Source organism: Parasteatoda tepidariorum, chromosome 4 (assembly GCF_043381705.1).
Source record: "Parasteatoda tepidariorum isolate YZ-2023 chromosome 4, CAS_Ptep_4.0, whole genome shotgun sequence".
NCBI lineage: Eukaryota > Metazoa > Arthropoda > Arachnida > Araneae > Theridiidae > Parasteatoda > Parasteatoda tepidariorum.
The window spans coordinates 38,436,627-38,457,377 of NC_092207.1; the positions used below are offsets into that span (position 1 = coordinate 38,436,627).

Below are 20,751 nucleotides of genomic sequence, written 5' to 3' on the forward strand. Positions count from 1 at the left end.
ACATGCGATATAACGATATGTGTTCTCAAAACTCTGATTCTGATTCTACAGCTCACCAATCAAGGCCATTTCAACATAACGAAACGAACATCGTCTTCCACAGCGCGAGTCGACATCGGAACGTAAGAGAAGAGTCTTTTATCCCTATATCGTTATCTTATATCCTTGCGTGTCTTATATCGCTATATCGTTTTGTACTCGTTGTCTTTACTCGACGGCTTAAATCAGATTTCTGATGCATCGCCTTGAATGAAAGTCGCTGTATCGTCTTGCCGATATATGCGTCAAATCGATATGTCTCGATACATCGATTTATAGCCCAGTCCTAGCCACAAGTAAGTTTTTTGTAGAGTGAAAATAATTTATTTTGCGTGTTTATCATATCTTAAGTGATATTGTTATTGTGTAGGTTAGAGAAAAATTACAGTATGAAGCGAATCCACCATAGATCATTCCTGGTTAAAAAATATGAGAAGGGGAAATAATTTCGCAGTGTTGTCATATGAGGAAAAGAACTTATTTATCTTATTAACCCTTTATAAGGTTATGGGAAGTATACTTTCCACCGACTTCATCAATTTCTAAATGTTAATGGGAAGCTATTTTGCAATTTTCCCACCTATGACTTGTGTAGTCATCTGCAAGTAACTTCAGAAACCAATGAAGAGCTTGTGTCTACATATGAGAGATATACCATTGGATACCTTCCATAAATGTGGAAGGTTAGCATGGGATGAAGAAAAAAAATTCTAAAATTGGATAGCTATTTTGTCTTGTGCGTTCGATCTCATTTCTCATATGGTTAATTTGTATTTATGAACAGAGAATTTAGAAAGTACAGAGGTTCAAATGTATTTCCAATTCTTCACAATCGGAATTTACAATAATTGTTGATGGAGTTCCATTACTTAAGTATATAGAGACATCCTTTAAAAGTGTAGGAATCCGTATTAGAAATACGTGGCATCCAGAAATAATTTGGTTTGTTGAAGTAGATGTATTAGCCATAAGATGAAGAGGATGTTGATTGGTGTATTTTTAGTCATCCATATTTTCTTATTTATTTTGAATAATAAAAATCATTTTATTTTACTAATATATGGAATCATATGGAGCTCCAAAGTAAAAAGAAAAATTCCTTTTTGAGTATGTATAAATTAATAAACTTAAAAAATGACCTGGAAGCTCTTGCTGCAGGGCTAAGCCAAGCAGGGCCCCTCCGTCCACCAAAAAATCAAAAATGCAATTCGCTTGTGTACGTTAGCACAGTTTTCGCCAAGGAAAGCTAAGGATTGGCTATTAATTGATTAAATACAATGCCAAGCCTCTTTTTCTTAGCCTTACGCATTCAAATGTGTTGGCGGAAAAAAAAGCGTGAGAAATAATAATGAATTCAAAAATATTAGCAGCCATAAAACGGTTTTCAAATTCTATGCAAATGTGTTAGGCAGATGTAGAGGAAATCTCTTAAAATAGATTTATTCTGTACTGAATTCAAGTTTGTGGTATAAAAAGATTATCGATTATATTAATGATTTTTATTTACTGAGAAACGGATTAAATAAATTAATAATTCGGTTTTTAACTGTTAGGAAATATGTTATGAATATTTCAGTATGACACGTGGTTTCATATACGAATTTGGGGACGTATTCACCATACGTTGCAAAATTATTAGCGTTGATTTTACCTGTGATAACCTAGCAAAGCAAACCGAAGATAAAAAATTCATAAGAACTTGCGATAAAGTTAATTTTTGATTGATTATGGTTTGCAATCTGGCTAATATTACAAAATATTTATCAAATCCTAAAGAAAACTCTTTTTTGGGGGATGTAGCAAGTGAACCGATGTTCAGATGGGGTTTTTAAGTAAGCGATTAGGTTCGTCGTGTCTTCGAACGTTTATAGGTGCGGATCGGTTGAGAACTGCCGATTTGTATAAGGTATACACCGAAGAGCCATTACATTATGACCACCCTGCTAATGACATGTAGGACCACCTTTAGCGCTCAAAATTGCTTGCACCCGCCGTGGCATTGATTCCATAAGGTGCTGATAGGTAGTCTGAGATATCTGGTACCAAGCGCTCACCAACTGGTCCTGCAATTCCCTCACATTGCGAGGGGGTAGCGTGGCAACACGAATTTGGTTTTCCAATTAGGACCACAAATGCTCTATTGGATTAAGGTCAAGTGAATTTGAGGCCAAGACATGACTTGAAAGTCACTGGAATCTTCCTCGAACCAATCCAAGACGATTCGACCCTTATGTCATGGTGCATTATCCTACACCATCCCCCGCAGGAAAAACTGTTGCCATGGATGGGTGAACCTGGTCTGAAACTATGTTCAAGTAGCTTACAGACGTCAGGGATTGTTCTATGAGGATTATGGGTCCTAATGTGCCCCATGAAAACATTGTTCCTGGGCGAGAAACCATGAAAACCTGGGCGAGCCCATTGTTATGGTTGGAGGGTGGTCATAATGTAATGGCTCTTCGGTGTATATGTATATATAACAAATGGATGCAAACATTCTGATTCATTTATATGGATTTTGAGCTTGAATGCATAAATTAGAAAAAAAATGTAATAATTAAAAATTAAGAAAAATTTCAGCTGCTCTAAGTTCAGCGTAGATAAAAGTTAACTAACAAGTATGCATTAAATTGCACTAGGGATTAAGAAATAACTAGTACTTACTTCGATTGTTCCTTTTACAGTCTTAATTGTTTCTCTTTCTATGCGGGGTTCATTTCTACCAGGTCTTAATCCAACCCACTCTCTAACAACTTGCGCTTTCTGTAAAGAAAAATAAATTAAAATTTAAGATTATTTACCAGTAGTTAAAACCTTAAGAAAAGAGAAACTAAATAAATAATGTCGAAACTAGGAATAACTTATTTTTTAAGTCAATATTCCATAATATGAAGTTACACTTATGACTTAACAATAGCGTAATGTATAATTTCTAGTATTAACATTTATGTGCACAGATTTTTCTTTTTCATTAATTGCTGATTCCCTAGAACTTTATAAAATTGACATTTTGTCGTAACATTTTCATAAAGAAAATACTTATTTCAAACTTAGTTTATAATCGAAGAAATTCTTTATTACACCTATACACCATAAATGGCAACTCAAACCACGAATATGATTTAATCCCTACAAAAAGGAAACTCAAAATGCGTCTTCCCTAACCGTAAGAAAATTCAAGCAGATTGGAATTGAATATGACGTGGCAAACAGCTTCTCGTGGAATCAGTAAAAACCCGATTTGAGTATAATGGTTATCAATAATTGATTTAGCTACAAACTTAATGCTTATACGTGTTTCTTTTGCGTAGTTCTGTTCAATAAAATTATAAAAGAACTATTTGGAAAATCCCTACAATCGGAAATACGCCCAACCTGTTATAGAAATTACTTCATGCCCATGATTATAGTCTTCTCAGTTACGAAGTGGAGGAACATATCTTTTCACACCCTACATAAGTGGAACAATAAACCAATGGCCATTTAATTAAATTTCATTAAAATAAATGCCTACAAACATTTTAACTTTTCATTTGTCTCAGCCATTTTGATAGAATAATATTAGATTTTAAAATTTCCTTACAGAAGATTGGATTAATTTCAATTATTCCTTTTTTTTGGGGGGGGGTATACTTTTCATGGCGTACGCCAACTCCGCATCACAGGTCCCTTAGCCATTTGGCCAACCAAGTAAGTGATTTGTTGTCTTCTTCTTCGCATAATGCTAATGTAACTTAGTTCCATTAGCTCGATTCTCCAAAGAATCTCTATTTGCATTTGATTTCGATTATACTGGAGCAGAAAATATCGGAGATGTAATTAGTCGGGAATGATATGAGTTACACTTACACCTGGAAGCGGATAAATATACGTCACTTGGGTGCAATAAAAATATTGTATATTTCTATGTTATACACTGATATAAACAGTTTTGATCTAAACATTTTATTCATTTTTATATATTTCATGGATAAAAATATGTTTCTAAACTCTCACTTTTAAACTAGGATATAGATCTGTGCATCCTGATAGAATTCTTTCACGATCCTTAGGAACAATGTCCAAGTTCCAATCCCCCACTTGCTTCGTGCCTCCACAAATGGTTTCTTCTGCACTAAATGAAATAAAAATTACATTCAAGTAAAAATATTAGATTGTAGCTTTTTTCTTCTTCTTTTTAAGTAAACAAGGAAAAAAATTTCGTCCTTGTTTACTACTCGAAGAAACAAGATACTATCAGAACTATCAAGATAGTAATAAAATAAATATTTTCTAGTGAAAATGAATAAATAACTAGTGTGTTCATCTAGATAATTGACCAAGATTTTCTCTCCATTTTTAATATACAGTAAAAGATGTAGTGCAATGCCTTTCTTAATTTAATACTGAAAAACTGTAAAGATTGTGTGAACAAGTAATACTTATTCCAAGTTAACACTGAATTGAGCGTTCATGTGCATTTCAATTAGCACCAAAAATGGAAAATGTTTATACTACCAAGCTCACCCGAATTTATACCATATATGAGTTACATTGTCCTCCAAAGCACCAATCCCTTCTGCAGAGGATCGAAATTGCAATGGCATGTCTTCGGATCATCCTCAGGGATGTTTGCAGCTCTAGTGTGATTTAAATTAACTTAAAACTACAACAACAACCAAAACACAAATTTTGACGTACGTTTAGAAACGTACGTACGTTCAGATGACAACGGTAGATTGTTATCGAACACAAGAAGATGTAAGTTTGTTGTCTATAATATAGTTAAACATTTACACAGAAACAAATGTTCACTGTTACAAATGAAATGCTTGTTTTCAGTTGTGTAAGAAAAACAATTATGTTCTTATAAGATAATTTACATAATTTTATCAATTATATTCTATAACGTCAGTGTTAAAATTCTACCCGCTTCTGTTCGATTAAGCCTAGATGAATTTAGTTTAATGTTCTATCTGATGAGTAAATGGTAGTTTTACAAACTAATTTTATTGTAAGAATTGATGAGTGTGTTCATTCTAAATTAATTGCGCTTCCGATAAATTATATCATAAAATAAAATCATTGCCTCTTTGAGTATATCATATCTTTTTGCAACAACGAATTTTGATATTATTGAAAATCAGAAATGATGTCAATTACTTTATTCTAAAAGGATTGAAATGGAACATTTCTGCTGTTTTATATCACTTTGAACTTTCCTTATTGTCTAGCCACACCTAGAATTATCCATGATGTTTCACTACTTTATTTTAGGGTTTTTAGAGTACCTGACTATTACCCGGTACCCTGCCAGATTTTAATAACTCCATTATTATCCGAACCCGGCAAAAGGATTTTACTACCTGGTATCGGGTACCCGGACCCAGTGTTTAGTCTCCAATCCCGGTACTGCGTACCCGAATTCGGCCAATTTTACTTGGTATTCAGTGTCAGGTAACATTTATGTTCAACATAACAATATTCGAAATTATATTAACCACTATTCATAAAAATAATTGAAGTTTTGGAAATCCATACTTTCTTTCGCTCTCTTTATGATCAAGCAGAAATAACTGCCTTAGGCACAATATATTTTACTTTTGTGCAGAATTTTAATTCACGGAAACCTTGACAAAGTGAATGCCTTTAAGACAGAGAAATATATTCGCCAAAGAGAGGTGACAGCTAAGTAGAAGGACATACAAATTCGGAAATCTAATGCTGAAAACTATTTTAACTGAAATAATATGACAGTTGAATAAATACAAAATAAAAAAATAGAGAATTACATTGAAATCCCTATTTCTATTAAATTTAAAGTTAATAAAATCATAACAAAGATAACTATATAAATTGCGATGAATGTGTTTTTACTCTCATGCCAGATTTGTTTCAGCAAATGAGTAAATGCTATATGTTTTTATTATTTGGGTTAGTATGTTTAACATATTATTGAAGTATAATGGGTAAGGGACAGTCGCAAAAATTAATAATTACAATTATATATTTAATTATAATTAAATAAATTATAAACATGAGAGCAAGAAGAGAGAAAAAAACACTAAAAGGAATTTTGCCGAAATAAACGCTGCATTGGACATACTTAGTATAGTCTGTCTATGGAAAGAACTCCCCTCACCTTTCGTCTTGAGCAGTGGCGGTGACTATGGTTACAAGTAGGTTAGTTGGGACAATATTTAAGACAGGTTTTACAAAGGTCGAGAGAAAGGGAATCAGGGGAGAGAGCTAATGTGCTATTTCTTGTTTCTATGGCAGGCGGCCTTAGACCTTGAGGTGTTTTTTTCTACACAAAAATTGTAAAAGCGGCATACCGTTTATATGGTGGCATTAGTCTGTTAAAGGTCAAAATGACCTCTTCATCGGCAACAGTTCTTTTGGAATTATGATGAAAAAATGATGAATAAGTATCTAAATAAATGAATCTTACTTTGGTAATATATAAAACTCTGGATCCATTACTGCGTATTTAATCCAAGGAGCTTTGACCTAAAAGAAAAATAATTTTTTTTTTACTTCTAATTTTTTTATTTTATAAAATTTACAAATGCTTATATAGGCATTAATAATTTGAGAGATCAATAAAAGGAAACTGAAATGAATTTCTATCTAGAGATATATATACGAAGCTTGTTTTGTTATTACACTTATTGCAGCTTTAGTGTACAGTACAAAGAATTAAATGAACTATGGTCTATCAAAAGATTATAAGATTTCATATTTTACCCTGATAACCTGTCCTCTTATTGGTTTCAATTCTGGATCATGTGTGAGGCCAGTAGCTCCTATTCCACTGCAATTGATCACTACATCATACTTTCCACATAACTGTGCATAGAAATGAAAATATTTAAGTTTGAATATTTTACATTAGTAGATTGAAAGTTAAAAAACAATTTTGAAAGAAAAAAAACTTTTAAATAGCTTGTTTTGATAATATTTTAGGATTCTTTCCATATTTTCCTATTATTATTATTATTATTTTTTGATATTTAGAAATTAGGAAAAAAAAAAATGAAACTAGTAGAGAATGAGATTTAGAAAAATAATTCAGTAGAAAATGCGATGTTATTAAAATAAGTAGCAATAAATTCTTTCTCGAAAGAATATTTACATGTGTATTATCGGTGACATGTCACAAAACATATGTAAATAAATTGAAGACAGTAAAAAAAAAACAAAAAACGTGCAGATAATTAAAGTACTTGGCTACCAATAGTCTAGATAGTCTAGATGGAGAGTCTAGATAGATTGAGGCCTTATACTCCCTACGGAGTGAAGCGGTATAAGAAGAATGAGAAGAAAATCGAAGAAAAACTTTCTCTTACTTTCGATAATAACAACATATATTTTCTTAATAATTTTAAAATTGATTCATTATTATTTTTTTGATTATGTTATGAACAGCAATTAATTTTATCTTAATTACGATTCAAACAAAAAGCCCAAATTTCGAAAATTAATTCAAGCTACATGGCATTCATAAACCTGACAATGACGTCGCCACTTAGTTATGATAAAAAGAGACATGTCATGGTGCTTTTAATGATTAATATTAATAACAATTTAAATGTTGAAACTGAGATGGAAAGAAATGAAATTTACTGACTTCAGAAAAATTTTCCACTTTTTGTTTTATTATTTGGCCTCCACGTTCTTTAAATCTGAAATGAATTAAATTAGTCATAGTTCATTCAAATCATCAAAATTAGAAAATAGTTAATTTTGTTATGCATATTATGGTGTTTCGTAATTATCACTCCCAATATAGAGTACCCTTATCAAAATGGAAGGAAAGAAAAGGCATGCTCATATTGTGTCACCAATGAATATTAAAGTAGGGAAAAAATGTACCAAAAGAAAAAGGATTAAAAGCTTCCGATCGGTTTTAAAAATTACTTTTCATCTCGTCTTACTTTCTTCTGTCAATCGCATAAAATTTGATGTTCTTAACTTTCTACGATTAGGATAAGCCAGATTTCAATAGCGTTTTTCTTTTCTTTTTAATTTAAACACCAATCTAGCAGCACCCATTTGTTTATATTTTTTACTTGATTTTGGAAATATAGTACATACCACATGTACTAATTACAGAGCACCAAGTTAAAAATAAAAGTTAATATTTAACTAAAAACATCTAAAAAATAATTGCTTACGTCGATTACGGTACCACAAATTTCACGTATATAAGCTTTTTTTTAAAAAAAATTTATTAAAAAAGAAATTCGTATTTTCACTGATTCATCTAAACAAGATTTGACCATTCTCATGCAATTTCCTGATTCGCCCGTTCTATTTATTGAGTAATTCAGTCGTTATATTAATAATCATTTTAAGACATCATTCGAGAAATTAAATAAAAACAAATAGTAGTCATAATAACTGAAAACATTTAAAACGATCGTTTAATATTAAAGTCGTTTATTAAAGATGTTAATTTTTCTGATTTGCATATATTTATAAACTTATAAGTATTTTAAGTTATAAGTAAAATTATGGAGAATGGTTTCACGGTTATGGTTAATATATTAAGGTTTACTATGGTCACACAATTCTACCTTGAGATTCTGAAATAAAAATAAAACACCAAGTACTTATACAAAAATTCTCGAGTTAGAAAAAGTAAACTTTCATTCATCAAAACTAAATGATCTTAAATTGAGAGTACTGCTTAGAATTCAAATAATTTACTTATGTATAAAAAAACTTAAAACTTTTATTTAAAATTGGCATCTGAATTTCTTGAAAAAAAGGAACCACCAAATAAATCATCAAAAATGTGTGTTTTTTTCAAAATAAACTTAAAAAATTCATATTTTTGGAGAAGCGTTTTTGAGTTTCGAAGAGAAACACTTGAAGTACATTTAACTTTTATCAAAGAGCTTTTTTGGTGGAGTGGGTTAGGAGAATAATAAGAGCATCGTCGATTTTTCATAAATTTTCGAACAACCAAATTTTCCAATAGATTTTTTTTCAATCGAAAATTTCCTCAAACTTGCTGATATTCAGCATTATATTCACTTAGACTAATCACTGAGAAAAAAAGTGTGATCAAAACTACCAGAATATGGTAAAATTTGCCGTCTTTCTAAGTCTATGGAAACATCAAAGCACTGAGCAACTTTTACTGAGAGCTATGGTAATAATTTTAGTAAAATTAACAACAAAATATAGTTTTAAATTATGTGATAAAATTTGGTAAATTTGCTAAAATTTGGTAGTTTCATCTTGCTACCTTAGAGCATGGCATAAAAACCATTTATACGGTTAAATTCATTTTTCAGTTTTGTATTTTTGACTAAATGTGTGGTAATAAGAACTATAATTTTGAAAACCAGCGTTCCAGTAAATCGTTACCATATGAACGGAAAAACTACTAAATGAATGACTCTTATAGCATTTATTTTTGTTTTTATTTACAAAATTAGAATGTTTCTTTTACCAGAAATGTCATTACCATAGAGTACGGTAATTTTACCAACATTTTTTTTATCCATGATAGAAAACTAGTTGTTGTTTAATTTTTTAAAATTTACCATTTTAAATTAGTATTTTTTTCTCAACATTTCTTTTAAATATATTTTTAAAACTCCAATTTTTATTAGTTAGAGCCCAAATCATGCAAAGCCTCAGTTCTTATTACTCATAACCGATGTCTTAGATAAACTATTTTAATAATGAGGTTTTAAATAACAGAAGGAAAATTTTAACTCCTAGTTGTTTGTGGAAGTGACATAAATTATAAATGCGGAAAATTTACTTACTTTTTGAGGAGTTCAGGAATAAGTTTTGTACATTCCGCAAAATAAGTAGTCATAAAAGCTCCATATCTACAAGAAAAGTTATATATTCAAAGAGTCTAAGTCACAAAATGAAATATATGTCACAAAATGAAATATATGTCACAAAATGAAATATATGTCACAAAATAAAAGTATAAGTCACAAAATATATCACATATACTAATTTTTTGAGTAATTTTTAAAATAAAATAAAATAGTCTGTAGCATATAGAGTTTAATAAAAATGCGGAATATTGTACAAATATATTTTAATACAAATATATTTCGTAATATTATACAAATGTTTTTAAAATCTAAAAAAAAAACTATTTTCATTAAACCATATATACTATAAGCTTTTTTTATGTTGCTTTGAAAATTACTCAAAAATTTGAATAATATGCGATACATTTTGTTAGATATCAATCGACCACATGAGCTTTTTTCGAAAGTATCTGGAATAATCTCGAAGAATAGTAATTCAGTTTGCAACAAATGTTTTACTCAATTTGAAGCACTTACAGATGATTTAGAAAATATATATATTTGTACGACTTTATTTACTGGCATACATACAGCCGTAATTTGCCCTTCGCAATATTTTTTCGCAATCTCAATATAAAAAAAATGTCACGTGACTCATTTAAAACAAGTTTATTTTTCTTTTTTTTACGGTAGTTGCCATGAAAAAGAAAATTCTAGTAACTATGTATGTGAATGGATATTATCAAATAGGTGTTTCTAATATGTTCTTCTCGCTCATCGTGATATAAAGTACGATGTTGAGAATTCTTGAAACTATTAATATTAAAATAGCTCAAAAAGTTACATTTTTAACAACTCAAATTTATTTTATGAAGTGGGGCAAAAAATATTATTGAGCCAGAGATGATTAATATATATTAAAATATTCTACCAATATTGAGGTAATAAAAACCTAGTATTTTTTTTTTATAGAGTCACGATGACTCATCTTCAGTGAGGTACCCAGGTTCGAATCCCAGAGATCCATACATCTCAAAAACAACCTCCCTGAGCTGGATTGCTCTAAAGTAGATTTTCACCAACCTCAATACAGCCTCAAGTGTGAATAAAGTAACTTCATACACATTGATTATGTACCTTGGGAGGTTGATCTTTTAATGTTGTTATTGAAATCAACTTCGAATAACTCTCAAATAAACCTCAAAAATACCTTAAATTTCCGTATGGAAAGGCTACGGAGTTAAAAATAGCCATATAGTGACTGCTGTAATAGATTTGTTACCACCCTCTTTCAAAATGAATAAATACTTTGTATTATTTACTTAGAATAATACTTATTATATAGTAATAGTACAGTAAATACTTGAAATAGTACAAGTTATATACATAATTTATACAACTGTTACTAAGAAAAAAAATGAATTTTTCAAATTACTTATAACGAGAAGGAAATAGAGCCATTTCTTTTAAATTCATAGGCCTCCAATCTAGAAATATATCTTTAAATGTAGGTGTTTCCTAAAATAGAAGAAAATAAAAAACATTTATTTACATTCACTATAATCAATAGTTAAATTTACAGTAACACAAACTTATATTTAAAATAAACAAAGCTATCTAACTATTTGTTCCAATTGTATATTAAATTATCTATTTGAAATTTGTTTTCAAATTGAATGATTAATTGATGAATTATTCAAATCGAATTAAATTGATGAATTATTGAGCAATTTTTGGATAAATAGAGAAGAAGTTCATTGTTTGATACCAACAAAAATCTTGTAAATCAAAATATGGATTTTCCAAAAAGCATCAGAAAATTAAGCAATAATTAAGTAGACTAGTAAATATAAGAATACTAAGAATAGTTATGTATTAAGTTCAACGCTAATAAAATAGTTATATACTAATCATAACACTAATAAAATTGTTTGGTATTAAATACAACTCTAATAAAAAAGTTACGTACTAAATAAAACATTGATATCATTAGTTTTCTTTGTAATTTAATTTGGTATGAAATATTTCATTTGTTGCAAATATTTAAATTCAGCATATGTTTAATTTTTACTCATAAATAAATGTTAGATATTTTGACAAATGATATTTTGATGCCCTAATTTGACAAAAAAAGAAGAAAATTCTACTAAGTAAACATTTTTATATGTGCTGTGCTGAAAAAAAAGCGATATTTAAAAATATTCCAGTTCTGCATAATCACGTCAGTTTTAAACTTAAAATATACATTGTTCTGGAACAATGCATGAAATAAAACTACAATTTAAAGATTGGTCGACTGTTCTCAATTTCGAGCACTTAAAAAATAAAATAAAATTAAAACTTAATTAGAAAAGCTTTATTTTTTAATAAAAATGATCAAAATGTCATTTAAATATATTTTTAAACTTCAGTTGCTAGTAAATGCGTTTTTTTACATAATAATTTAAAAAATTCTCTTACTAATGGAGTTGTAGAAATCTCGTAACATGGTAACAGTCCTACACCACATTCACTTGCATTTTCAGACATAAAAATATCTTGAAGAAAATTAAATGTTTTTGTTAACCAAAATCTGAAACAGAAAACATTTTACTGAAGCATTTAGCATTACACTGAAGTACAAAATATTAATTTGAATTTAGAAGCTAACAGTTGAAATTGGATACTTTTATTCAATATAGCAAAACAAATGATTTGTCTAAATTACAGTGTTGTTAATAACATCCTTTTTACTCAGATTCAGGGGACTTTATGACCAATCTTAAGATATATATTTAGAGTTCGTTTAAAAAAATGGTGTAAAAAGACTAAGCGTTGCAAATAAATATTTAATTGAGAAAAAATGATACATTTTTTATGCTCTAAGCAAACATTATATAGGTTAATATATAGGATATTTTAATATTGGAATAACAATGCTTTTTGCTAGAAATATTTATTCTCATGAAAAAAAGTTGATTATGATTTTAATTCTATATTTCTTTTATTGACCAATATAGTTATTGCTAAAAGTTTGAAAAAAATATTACTCTTTCTTATTTGAAATTCAATTTTTTATCCCTAAGTCAAAAGTTTTTCGAAATATGTATATTATGTTCTTTCTTCAGGAAACGCACTGAATACAAAGTCAACCACTAGAAAAATGCGAAATGTGATTAAAATTACAACTTTTTTGAAACATGACTAAAATTTAACCTGGTTCTACTCTGATTTGGACAAAACAAATTTTTTATATAGTAAACAAATTATTTTTAACATATATGAGTTTTATTTAAAAAACATTTTAAAATTTTTCATGAATATTTCTTGTTAAATATTGGTCTTTTCAAAAAAATTGACGCTCATTCTTAAATATGAAACCAGTTTCAAATGAACTCTTCTTTGCAATAAATTATTAAAAGTTCACAAGATATTTACTAATACCTTGTGTTAGGATATACACTGAAGAGCCATTACATTATGACCACCCTTCATCTAAAACAATGGGCTCACCCAGGTTTTCATGGTTTCTCGCTAAGGAACAATGTTTTCATGGGGCACATTAGGACCCCTAATCCTCATATAACAAATAATCCTCATATAATAATCCCTGACGTCTGTAAGCTACTTGAACATAGTTGCAGACCAGGTTCACCCATTCATGGCAACAGTTTTTCCTGCGGGGGATGGTGTTTACCAACAGGATAATGCACCATGTCATAAGGGTCGAATCGTCATGGATTGGTTCGAGGAACATTCCAGTGACTTTCAAGTCATGTCTTGGCCCCCAAATTCACCTGACCTTAATCCAATAGAGCATTTGTGGTCCTACTTGGAAAACCAAATTCGTGCTGCCACGCTACCCCCTCGCAATGTGAGGGAATTGCAGGACCAGTTGGTGAGCGCTTGGTACCAGATACCTCAGACTACCTATCAGCACCTTGTGGAGTCAATGCCACGGCGGGTGCTAGCAGTTTTGAGGGCTGATGGTGGTCCTACATGTTATTAGCAGGGTGGTCATAATGTAATGACTCTTCGGTGTATAATGCATACTCTGAATTATTCGTTTTTGAATTACCTCTCTAAATAAGCCGTGTTTTGGATTTAAAAAAATACATTTTTTAAAATTATTCATACATATTCTTGCCAAATATAAGTCTTTTCAAACAAATTGACTCTCAATTTTGAATATGAAACCAGCTTTTACTTAATTCTGCATTATGAAAAATTATAAAAAATTAGCAAAGCTTTGTAGGAGTGGTGTATACATGCTCTGATTATGGAGTGTTTTGCACTAAACAACCTCTTTTTTTAAAAAAATTATGAATATGTATTTATTGACATGGTGTGGTATTTATGGGTGTTTTAAAATAAATTGATTCTAGCTTTCTAATATGACACTAATTTCAAATAAATTCCAAATTTTCAAAAATTAAAAAAAAAAGAAATCACAAGTTGTCTACCTTTATTTTAGCTTTATATGTACAATGGAAGAGACACTTTCAGTTTTTGAAATTTTTCTTAAATTTCTCAAGAAATACTTAAATGATTATTTCGTAACTTTAGAGGTGTTTAGTCTATGCTATTTTTCATACTTAGCATTAGCAATAATAAAGTTTTCATAGGCCTGTAATGAATTATGAAAGAAAACAAGTATTATAGAACACCCTATACAAAAAATTCAAGCAATAGGCTTCTTTCAGGTATCGATTACTTCAGTTGTTATATCTAATAAGGGCATAAAATTTCGTTAACCTAGAGTAAATATTTATGGAGATATGGACATTTTTTATAAAAAAACCAAAAAAAAAATTTCCTGCGTTTTCTTTTTTTTTGCTATAACTTTAAAATTATCCAATGTAATTAAACAAATTTTAGGATTAATTTAAAATTAATAACAAAATTATTGATTTAAAATTAAGAAGAAAAATCGTTAAAAACTGCGCTGGATATGAGTATTTAAAGATTTTTCTTTTATACTGTGCATGCTCAGAAAAAAAAGGGTTTTTTTCCTTCATTATTTCGTAGTGAAACGTATTTGGCAACTATTGAAGAAGTTTGATCTGAATATCTTAAAGAATAAAAAATTTCCAAGAGATTTTCCAAGCAGTTTTTGTACTTTTCAGAAGAAGGCTAACAAATGATAAGGGGTTTGCCACAAATTTAATATTGTACTATTAAATAAGATGTGTTAAATATGAGACCGGAATTATTACGCATAAAAGTATGTTCTCTTTCCTTACATCATCACATTTTGGTCTCCGGATGATTATTGCTAGGTATTATTCATTTGTTATTAAATTTTGTTTATAATATTCTTGTATTTAATATTCATGCATTTAATTATTATAATTCATATTCGTTTGTATTTAATATTCTTTTAGTATTTAATATTCGTAAATTGTCCACCTTTGTGTTTGGGATTCCAAAAAAGCCGTGAATTTAGAGTATTTTGGACTAGACAATTTCTTGTTTCTTTAAAATTATCAATAAATATTTTCTTGTTACGCATGGGCATTTTTAAATAAATTAATTCTAATTTTTTATATTGAATTAGTTTTAAATAAATTCTGAATTTCAAAAATTTATTTGAAGCAAATTACAAATTGCCTACCCTTATATTAGTCATGATATATTAGTTACACTCAGAATTAGGCACAGAATTTTTTTTTCTTTTTTTAATTATCTATAAATATTTCTTGGCACATATGAGTGTTTCCAAACAAATTGACGGCTCCTTTTGAATATTAAACCAGTTTTAACAGAAAAGTCCACANCAGTTTTTGTACTTTTCAGAAGAAGGCTAATAAATGATAAGGGGTTTGCCACAAATTTAATATTGTACTATTAAATAAGATGTGTTAAATATGAGACCGGAATTATTACGCATAAAAGTATGTTCTCTTTCCTTACATCATCACATTTTGGTCTCCGGATGATTATTGCTAGGTATTATTCATTTGTTATTAAATTTTGTTTATAATATTCTTGTATTTAATATTCATGCATTTAATTATTATAATTCATATTCGTTTGTATTTAATATTCTTTTAGTATTTAATATTCGTAAATTGTCCACCTTTGTGTTTGGGATTCCAAAAAAGCCGTGAATTTAGAGTATTTTGGACTAGACAATTTCTTTGTTTCTTTGAAATTATCAATAAATTTTTTTTTTACGTATTGATGTTTTTGAATAAATTAATTCTCATTTTTTATGATATTAGTTTTAAATAAATTCTGAATTTCAAAAATATATTTTTAAAAAATTACAAATTGTCTACCCTTATATTAATGATGCTATATTACTTACACTCAGAATTAGGCGCAGAAAGTTTTTTTTTCAAATTATCGATAAATATTTCTTGACACATATGAGTGCTTACTAACAAATTGACGGCCCTTTTTGAATATTAAACCAGTTTTAACAGAACTCCGCATTGTAAAAACTCCGCAAATTGTCAACTCTTGTGTAGGCGAATAATATACTCTGAATTTGGTATGTTTTGGACGAAACAATTTTCTTTATTAAATTATCTATAGGTATTTCTAGACATGTATGGGTGTTTTCAAACAAATTGGCTACCATTTTTAAATATAAAAACAGTTTCAGCTGATTTCAACATTGCAAAAAAATATAAAAGAAATAGCCAATTGTCTACTTTTGTGTTAGCAATATACATACTTCGAGTTAGGCGTGTTTTGAATAAATTAAGTTTCTAATTAAAAAAGTTATGCATAAATATTTCTTGACATATATGAGTGTCGTTAAACATATTGATGCTCATGTTTCATTATAAAATCAGTTTCAAAAGATTTTGCAAGGAAAAAAAATCCTTTTTATGCAAGATATATTTTTCTTTACCTCAATCTTTCTGGAGCAACGTTGCCCAACAAATATGGCTTCCATAATCCTGCTGATCCGTCACCGGTCGTGAATGGACTGAATGTTTCTGATATGAGTGTCACTTCAATGTTTGGCACTTTTTCTATTGCAATTAATGCTGATGAACTTCCAACGATGCCAGCTCCAATAACCGCTACTTTTCGAATCGGTGCCATCTCTAAAAGAAATCTGCATGGAAAGCAAGAATAGAGCAAAACAAAATCCAGTGTTACACAATCATGCTATATACATTTTCAACTAAAGAAAGCTAAATATATGCATAAAATTATAACTGCATATATTATAAAAATAATTTTAAACATACATTACCTCATGCATTCTAAAATGGCTTTGAAATTCAATTCAAGGTTATTTTCCCCATAAAATACGTTAACAAGTTTAAAATGTTCTGAAATATTTTGGGAAGTAGGGAAAGAGGATCTCAAAGAAAAGTTCGTTAAATAGAAAATTCACTTCGCTATTCGGGAGTTATTTTACGAGGAAATTTCCAAAATATTCTTGGTTCCTTGAAAAAATTCGCAAAATAGAGAAATTCGCAAAATGGAAGTTCGTTATATAGAAGTCCGACTGTATATTCAAATCTGTGATGTTCATTGTCGAATTGTGTTTTAAAACTTTTGAGGCATTTTATAAAATGGTTAGAAACTGGCCCCTGTTTAGAACTATTCTCTTAAATATAACTAAGAGAATCATTTTTTAAAATTCATATTAATATTCCGTATTTACTGTTCATATTGAAACTTTTATTGACTAAAATATGATGCAACATAAAAAAAAATATTAGAAATGTATAAAACTGACTTTTACGAACTTTAAATATTAGTGTAATATTTTTACCATTTTAGTGTAATATTTTTATTAAATTAACAATTTTATCAAATTAATATTTTTATCAAATAAATAATTTTAAACCATTTTAAAAATCATAGCTACATTAAAATAACAAATATTTATAAATATCTAAAATAAAATTATAATTAAATCATGCAATATTCAGTCGACGAAGTATTTTTTCTCTTCTCCATATGCGATATTTTACACTATTACATATCTTAATTTTTTCTAATTACTTTGTCCTGATACAAAATTTAATTTTTAAATCTTCAAATATTCACACATATTCTTTTAAGTCGACCATAAGTAACCAAAACATCTAGATAAATAGATGTGTCTAAGTGCTTACATCTATTTGAGCTCTTAAAAATAGCAAGTTGTTCGCACAAGTTTAAACAAGTTTTTTGCTTAAAATTTCTTTTTTGAAAAACATAATACTGAACTTCTCTTCTAAGGAATGAGGATTTGTAAAATACTCTGAATCGTAGTATTTAACTAACAAAATAATTATAGATTTAGCAAATTGTTTAAATCTTGAATGAAAGTAGTAAAAAAGTATTAAATATACCATAAACTTCCCAAAAAATCGGTTCACTGTTGAGCTGTAATATAAGTACCTTGAACCACAATCTGATAAAAATTATAAAATCTATAATTCGGTGTTTAAATGAACCACGATTTTGCTCAAGTTCAGCCCAGTATTTCAACTCTATGGTTCAGCCAAGTGCATTTTTATTCATTCAAGTAGTTTAAATCGTTCTATCAAAATCAACTATGACAGTCTACTCCATAGATTGGACTAAGTTTAATCTTGTTTGAATCTTGTTAATTTAGGTTTAGATTTGTTTAAATCTAATGTCAAAGTAGTAAAATAGTACTAAATATACAATGCACTTTCCAAAAAATCGGCTCAAAGTTGAACCATAATCTGATACAAATCTGTTACAGTGCTACAGCTGTAATTCGGTAATTCAAACTACGTTTTTGTTTAAGTTCAGCCGTATGCATTCAAATTCATTCAAGTATTTAAATCTTTCGATCAAAATCAACTATAAAAGTCTGCTCTATAGACTAGACTAAACGAATTGTTTAAATCTAGTGTCAAAGTAATAAAAATGTATTAAATATACTATGCTCTTTTCTAAACATCTGCTCAAAGTTTGAACCATAATATAAGCACCTTGAACCATAATATGATACAAATTTAGTGCAACTATAATTTGGCGTTTAATTGAATCATGGTTTCGTTCAAGTTGTAAGATCTGTTTGAGTTAGCAAATTCATTCTAATATTTGAATCGCTTAATCATAATTTACTATGGCAACCAGCTCTGTAGACTAAACAAATGACTTAAGTCTGAAGCAAAATTAATATAAACACTTTCAATATACAATACACTTTCCTAAAAATCGGTTCAAAGTGAAACCATAATTTTAGTGCCTTGAACCATAATCTGACACAAATTTGCAACCGAAATTCGGTGTTTAATGAATCGTGTTTCATTCAAGTTGAGCCACCAATTTGCATAATCAAATTCATTCAAATGTTTGAATCATTTAATCATAATTTAACATGACAGCACAGTTGACTATAACAGTCAGCTCAATAGACCAGACTAAACTGTTTAAATCTTAAGTAAAAGGAATATAAAAGTAATAAATTGTACACTATCCAAAAAATCGATTCAAAGTTGAACCATTATATCTGTACCTTGAGCCATAATCTGACACAAGTTTACTGGCACTGTAACTTAGCGCGACCATGTTTTCGTTGAAGTTGAGCTATCTGTTCACTCAATCAAATTCACTTAAATATTTAAATTGTTTAATCAAAATCAAAATTTGAATGATAATTTGATTAAGCTTAGAATAGTTTTAAGTTTGCAGTCAACTTGGACGATATTGTGATACAACTCGTTGCTACATAATGTTAAATCTGAAAGTCGCAAAATAGTTTATTTATTTATTTTAGTATCATGATCATCTAAAAGTAAAGTAGAGCACATGAATTTTAAATTAAATTTAAAATGTAATGATGTCAATATAAAAAAAAATTCATAAATTGCAACAAATCGTTTTTACACAATATTTTATTAAAATGCAAAAATTTTACCTTAACCTTCGCTGAAGCCTTCTAAATTTCCTTTGTGTTTGAAAATCAGAACAAAAAGAGATGTTTAATCAGTGCTGATAAAAGTAATAGTAATTGTTTAAAATAATTGAGTCATGATGTGTTAAAATAATGGGATAAAAAATTGAAAAATGACATATTATCGCAAGATAAAGTTCCCATGATAATGAAAGTAAATAGGAAGACATAAAAATAATATTGTTCCTTGATAATTTGAAATTCAAAATAATTTACTGAGGATGTAACCCCGATTTTAGTTTGATAAGTAATAGCTATGTAGTAACTAAAAGTAAAAATTTTATGAACACCTCATCAATATAAAAACCCAGAAAAAGTATAAAATTAAATTATAATCTATTCGTTTGACCCCAAATCGGTTGTAAGTAATTTTATAAGGCAAAAAAAGGAAAAAATACAATTTTTGATCCCAATTTTTGAATTTTGAAACCCAGAATAATTTTTGATCTAATGATCGGATCTTTACGTTCTAGAACTTAATCTTAATGGTTAGAGGAAGTGATCTCAAATATGCTAAAAAATAAGTGCAGACGATATTTTAAGTCACGGAATTAGACACAAAAACGCTCTCTCTCTCTCTGAATAAATATACCTTTTTTCCGATGAATGCGGAAATCTGATCTCCAAAAATATAAGGAGTGGCCGCAATCTGCGAAAGATTGTCCCCATAGTTTGGTCAGTGGAGCGATCCAAAGTTTGGACCCCTTAATACTAATTTTACTTTTTGCATACTAAGCCACATTTCAAGAAACTTTTATGCTAATTGAAAAAATGCCTGTACGCAGTGATAAAATTCGTTTATCCAAAGGTAATTTCAAGCAAAAATAAATTTTAGTAAATATTGATTATTTTTTATTACTTTATTTCATAATTGTCGAAAGAAATTTGAATTGTAAGATATGTAAACTTTTACATAATTTTAAAGTATATAAATTTACATGGGAAAATACAAATTTGAGAGAAATCAGTCTAATAGATCTTCAGAAATTGAATTTTAAAGAAGTTGCATAGTTAAAATTCGATTCCTCAGGAACTATTCAACCGACATCGCTGAAATTTTTTATTTTGCGTTTAAAATTG

General features: G+C 28.9%; 1 protein-coding gene across 1 annotated transcript in view; it reads right to left on the reverse strand.

The window, feature by feature from the left end:
- Positions 1 to 19,745, reverse strand: part of LOC107449694 (D-amino acid oxidase 2) — a 21,316-nt gene extending 1,571 nt beyond the window's left edge. Inside the window, exons 1-10 of the mRNA XM_016065297.3 lie at positions 19,636 to 19,745; positions 16,648 to 16,857; positions 12,267 to 12,378; positions 11,242 to 11,324; positions 9,804 to 9,869; positions 7,649 to 7,703; positions 6,766 to 6,867; positions 6,470 to 6,528; positions 4,036 to 4,153; positions 2,704 to 2,802 (exon numbers count right to left, since the gene is read on the reverse strand). Coding sequence (XP_015920783.1) covers positions 2,704 to 2,802; positions 4,036 to 4,153; positions 6,470 to 6,528; positions 6,766 to 6,867; positions 7,649 to 7,703; positions 9,804 to 9,869; positions 11,242 to 11,324; positions 12,267 to 12,378; positions 16,648 to 16,844 — 891 coding nt within the window. The 5' untranslated portion in view covers positions 16,845 to 16,857; positions 19,636 to 19,745. The remainder of the gene's footprint in view (positions 1 to 2,703; positions 2,803 to 4,035; positions 4,154 to 6,469; positions 6,529 to 6,765; positions 6,868 to 7,648; positions 7,704 to 9,803; positions 9,870 to 11,241; positions 11,325 to 12,266; positions 12,379 to 16,647; positions 16,858 to 19,635) is intronic.
- Positions 19,746 to 20,751: the final 1,006 nt, after the last annotated feature.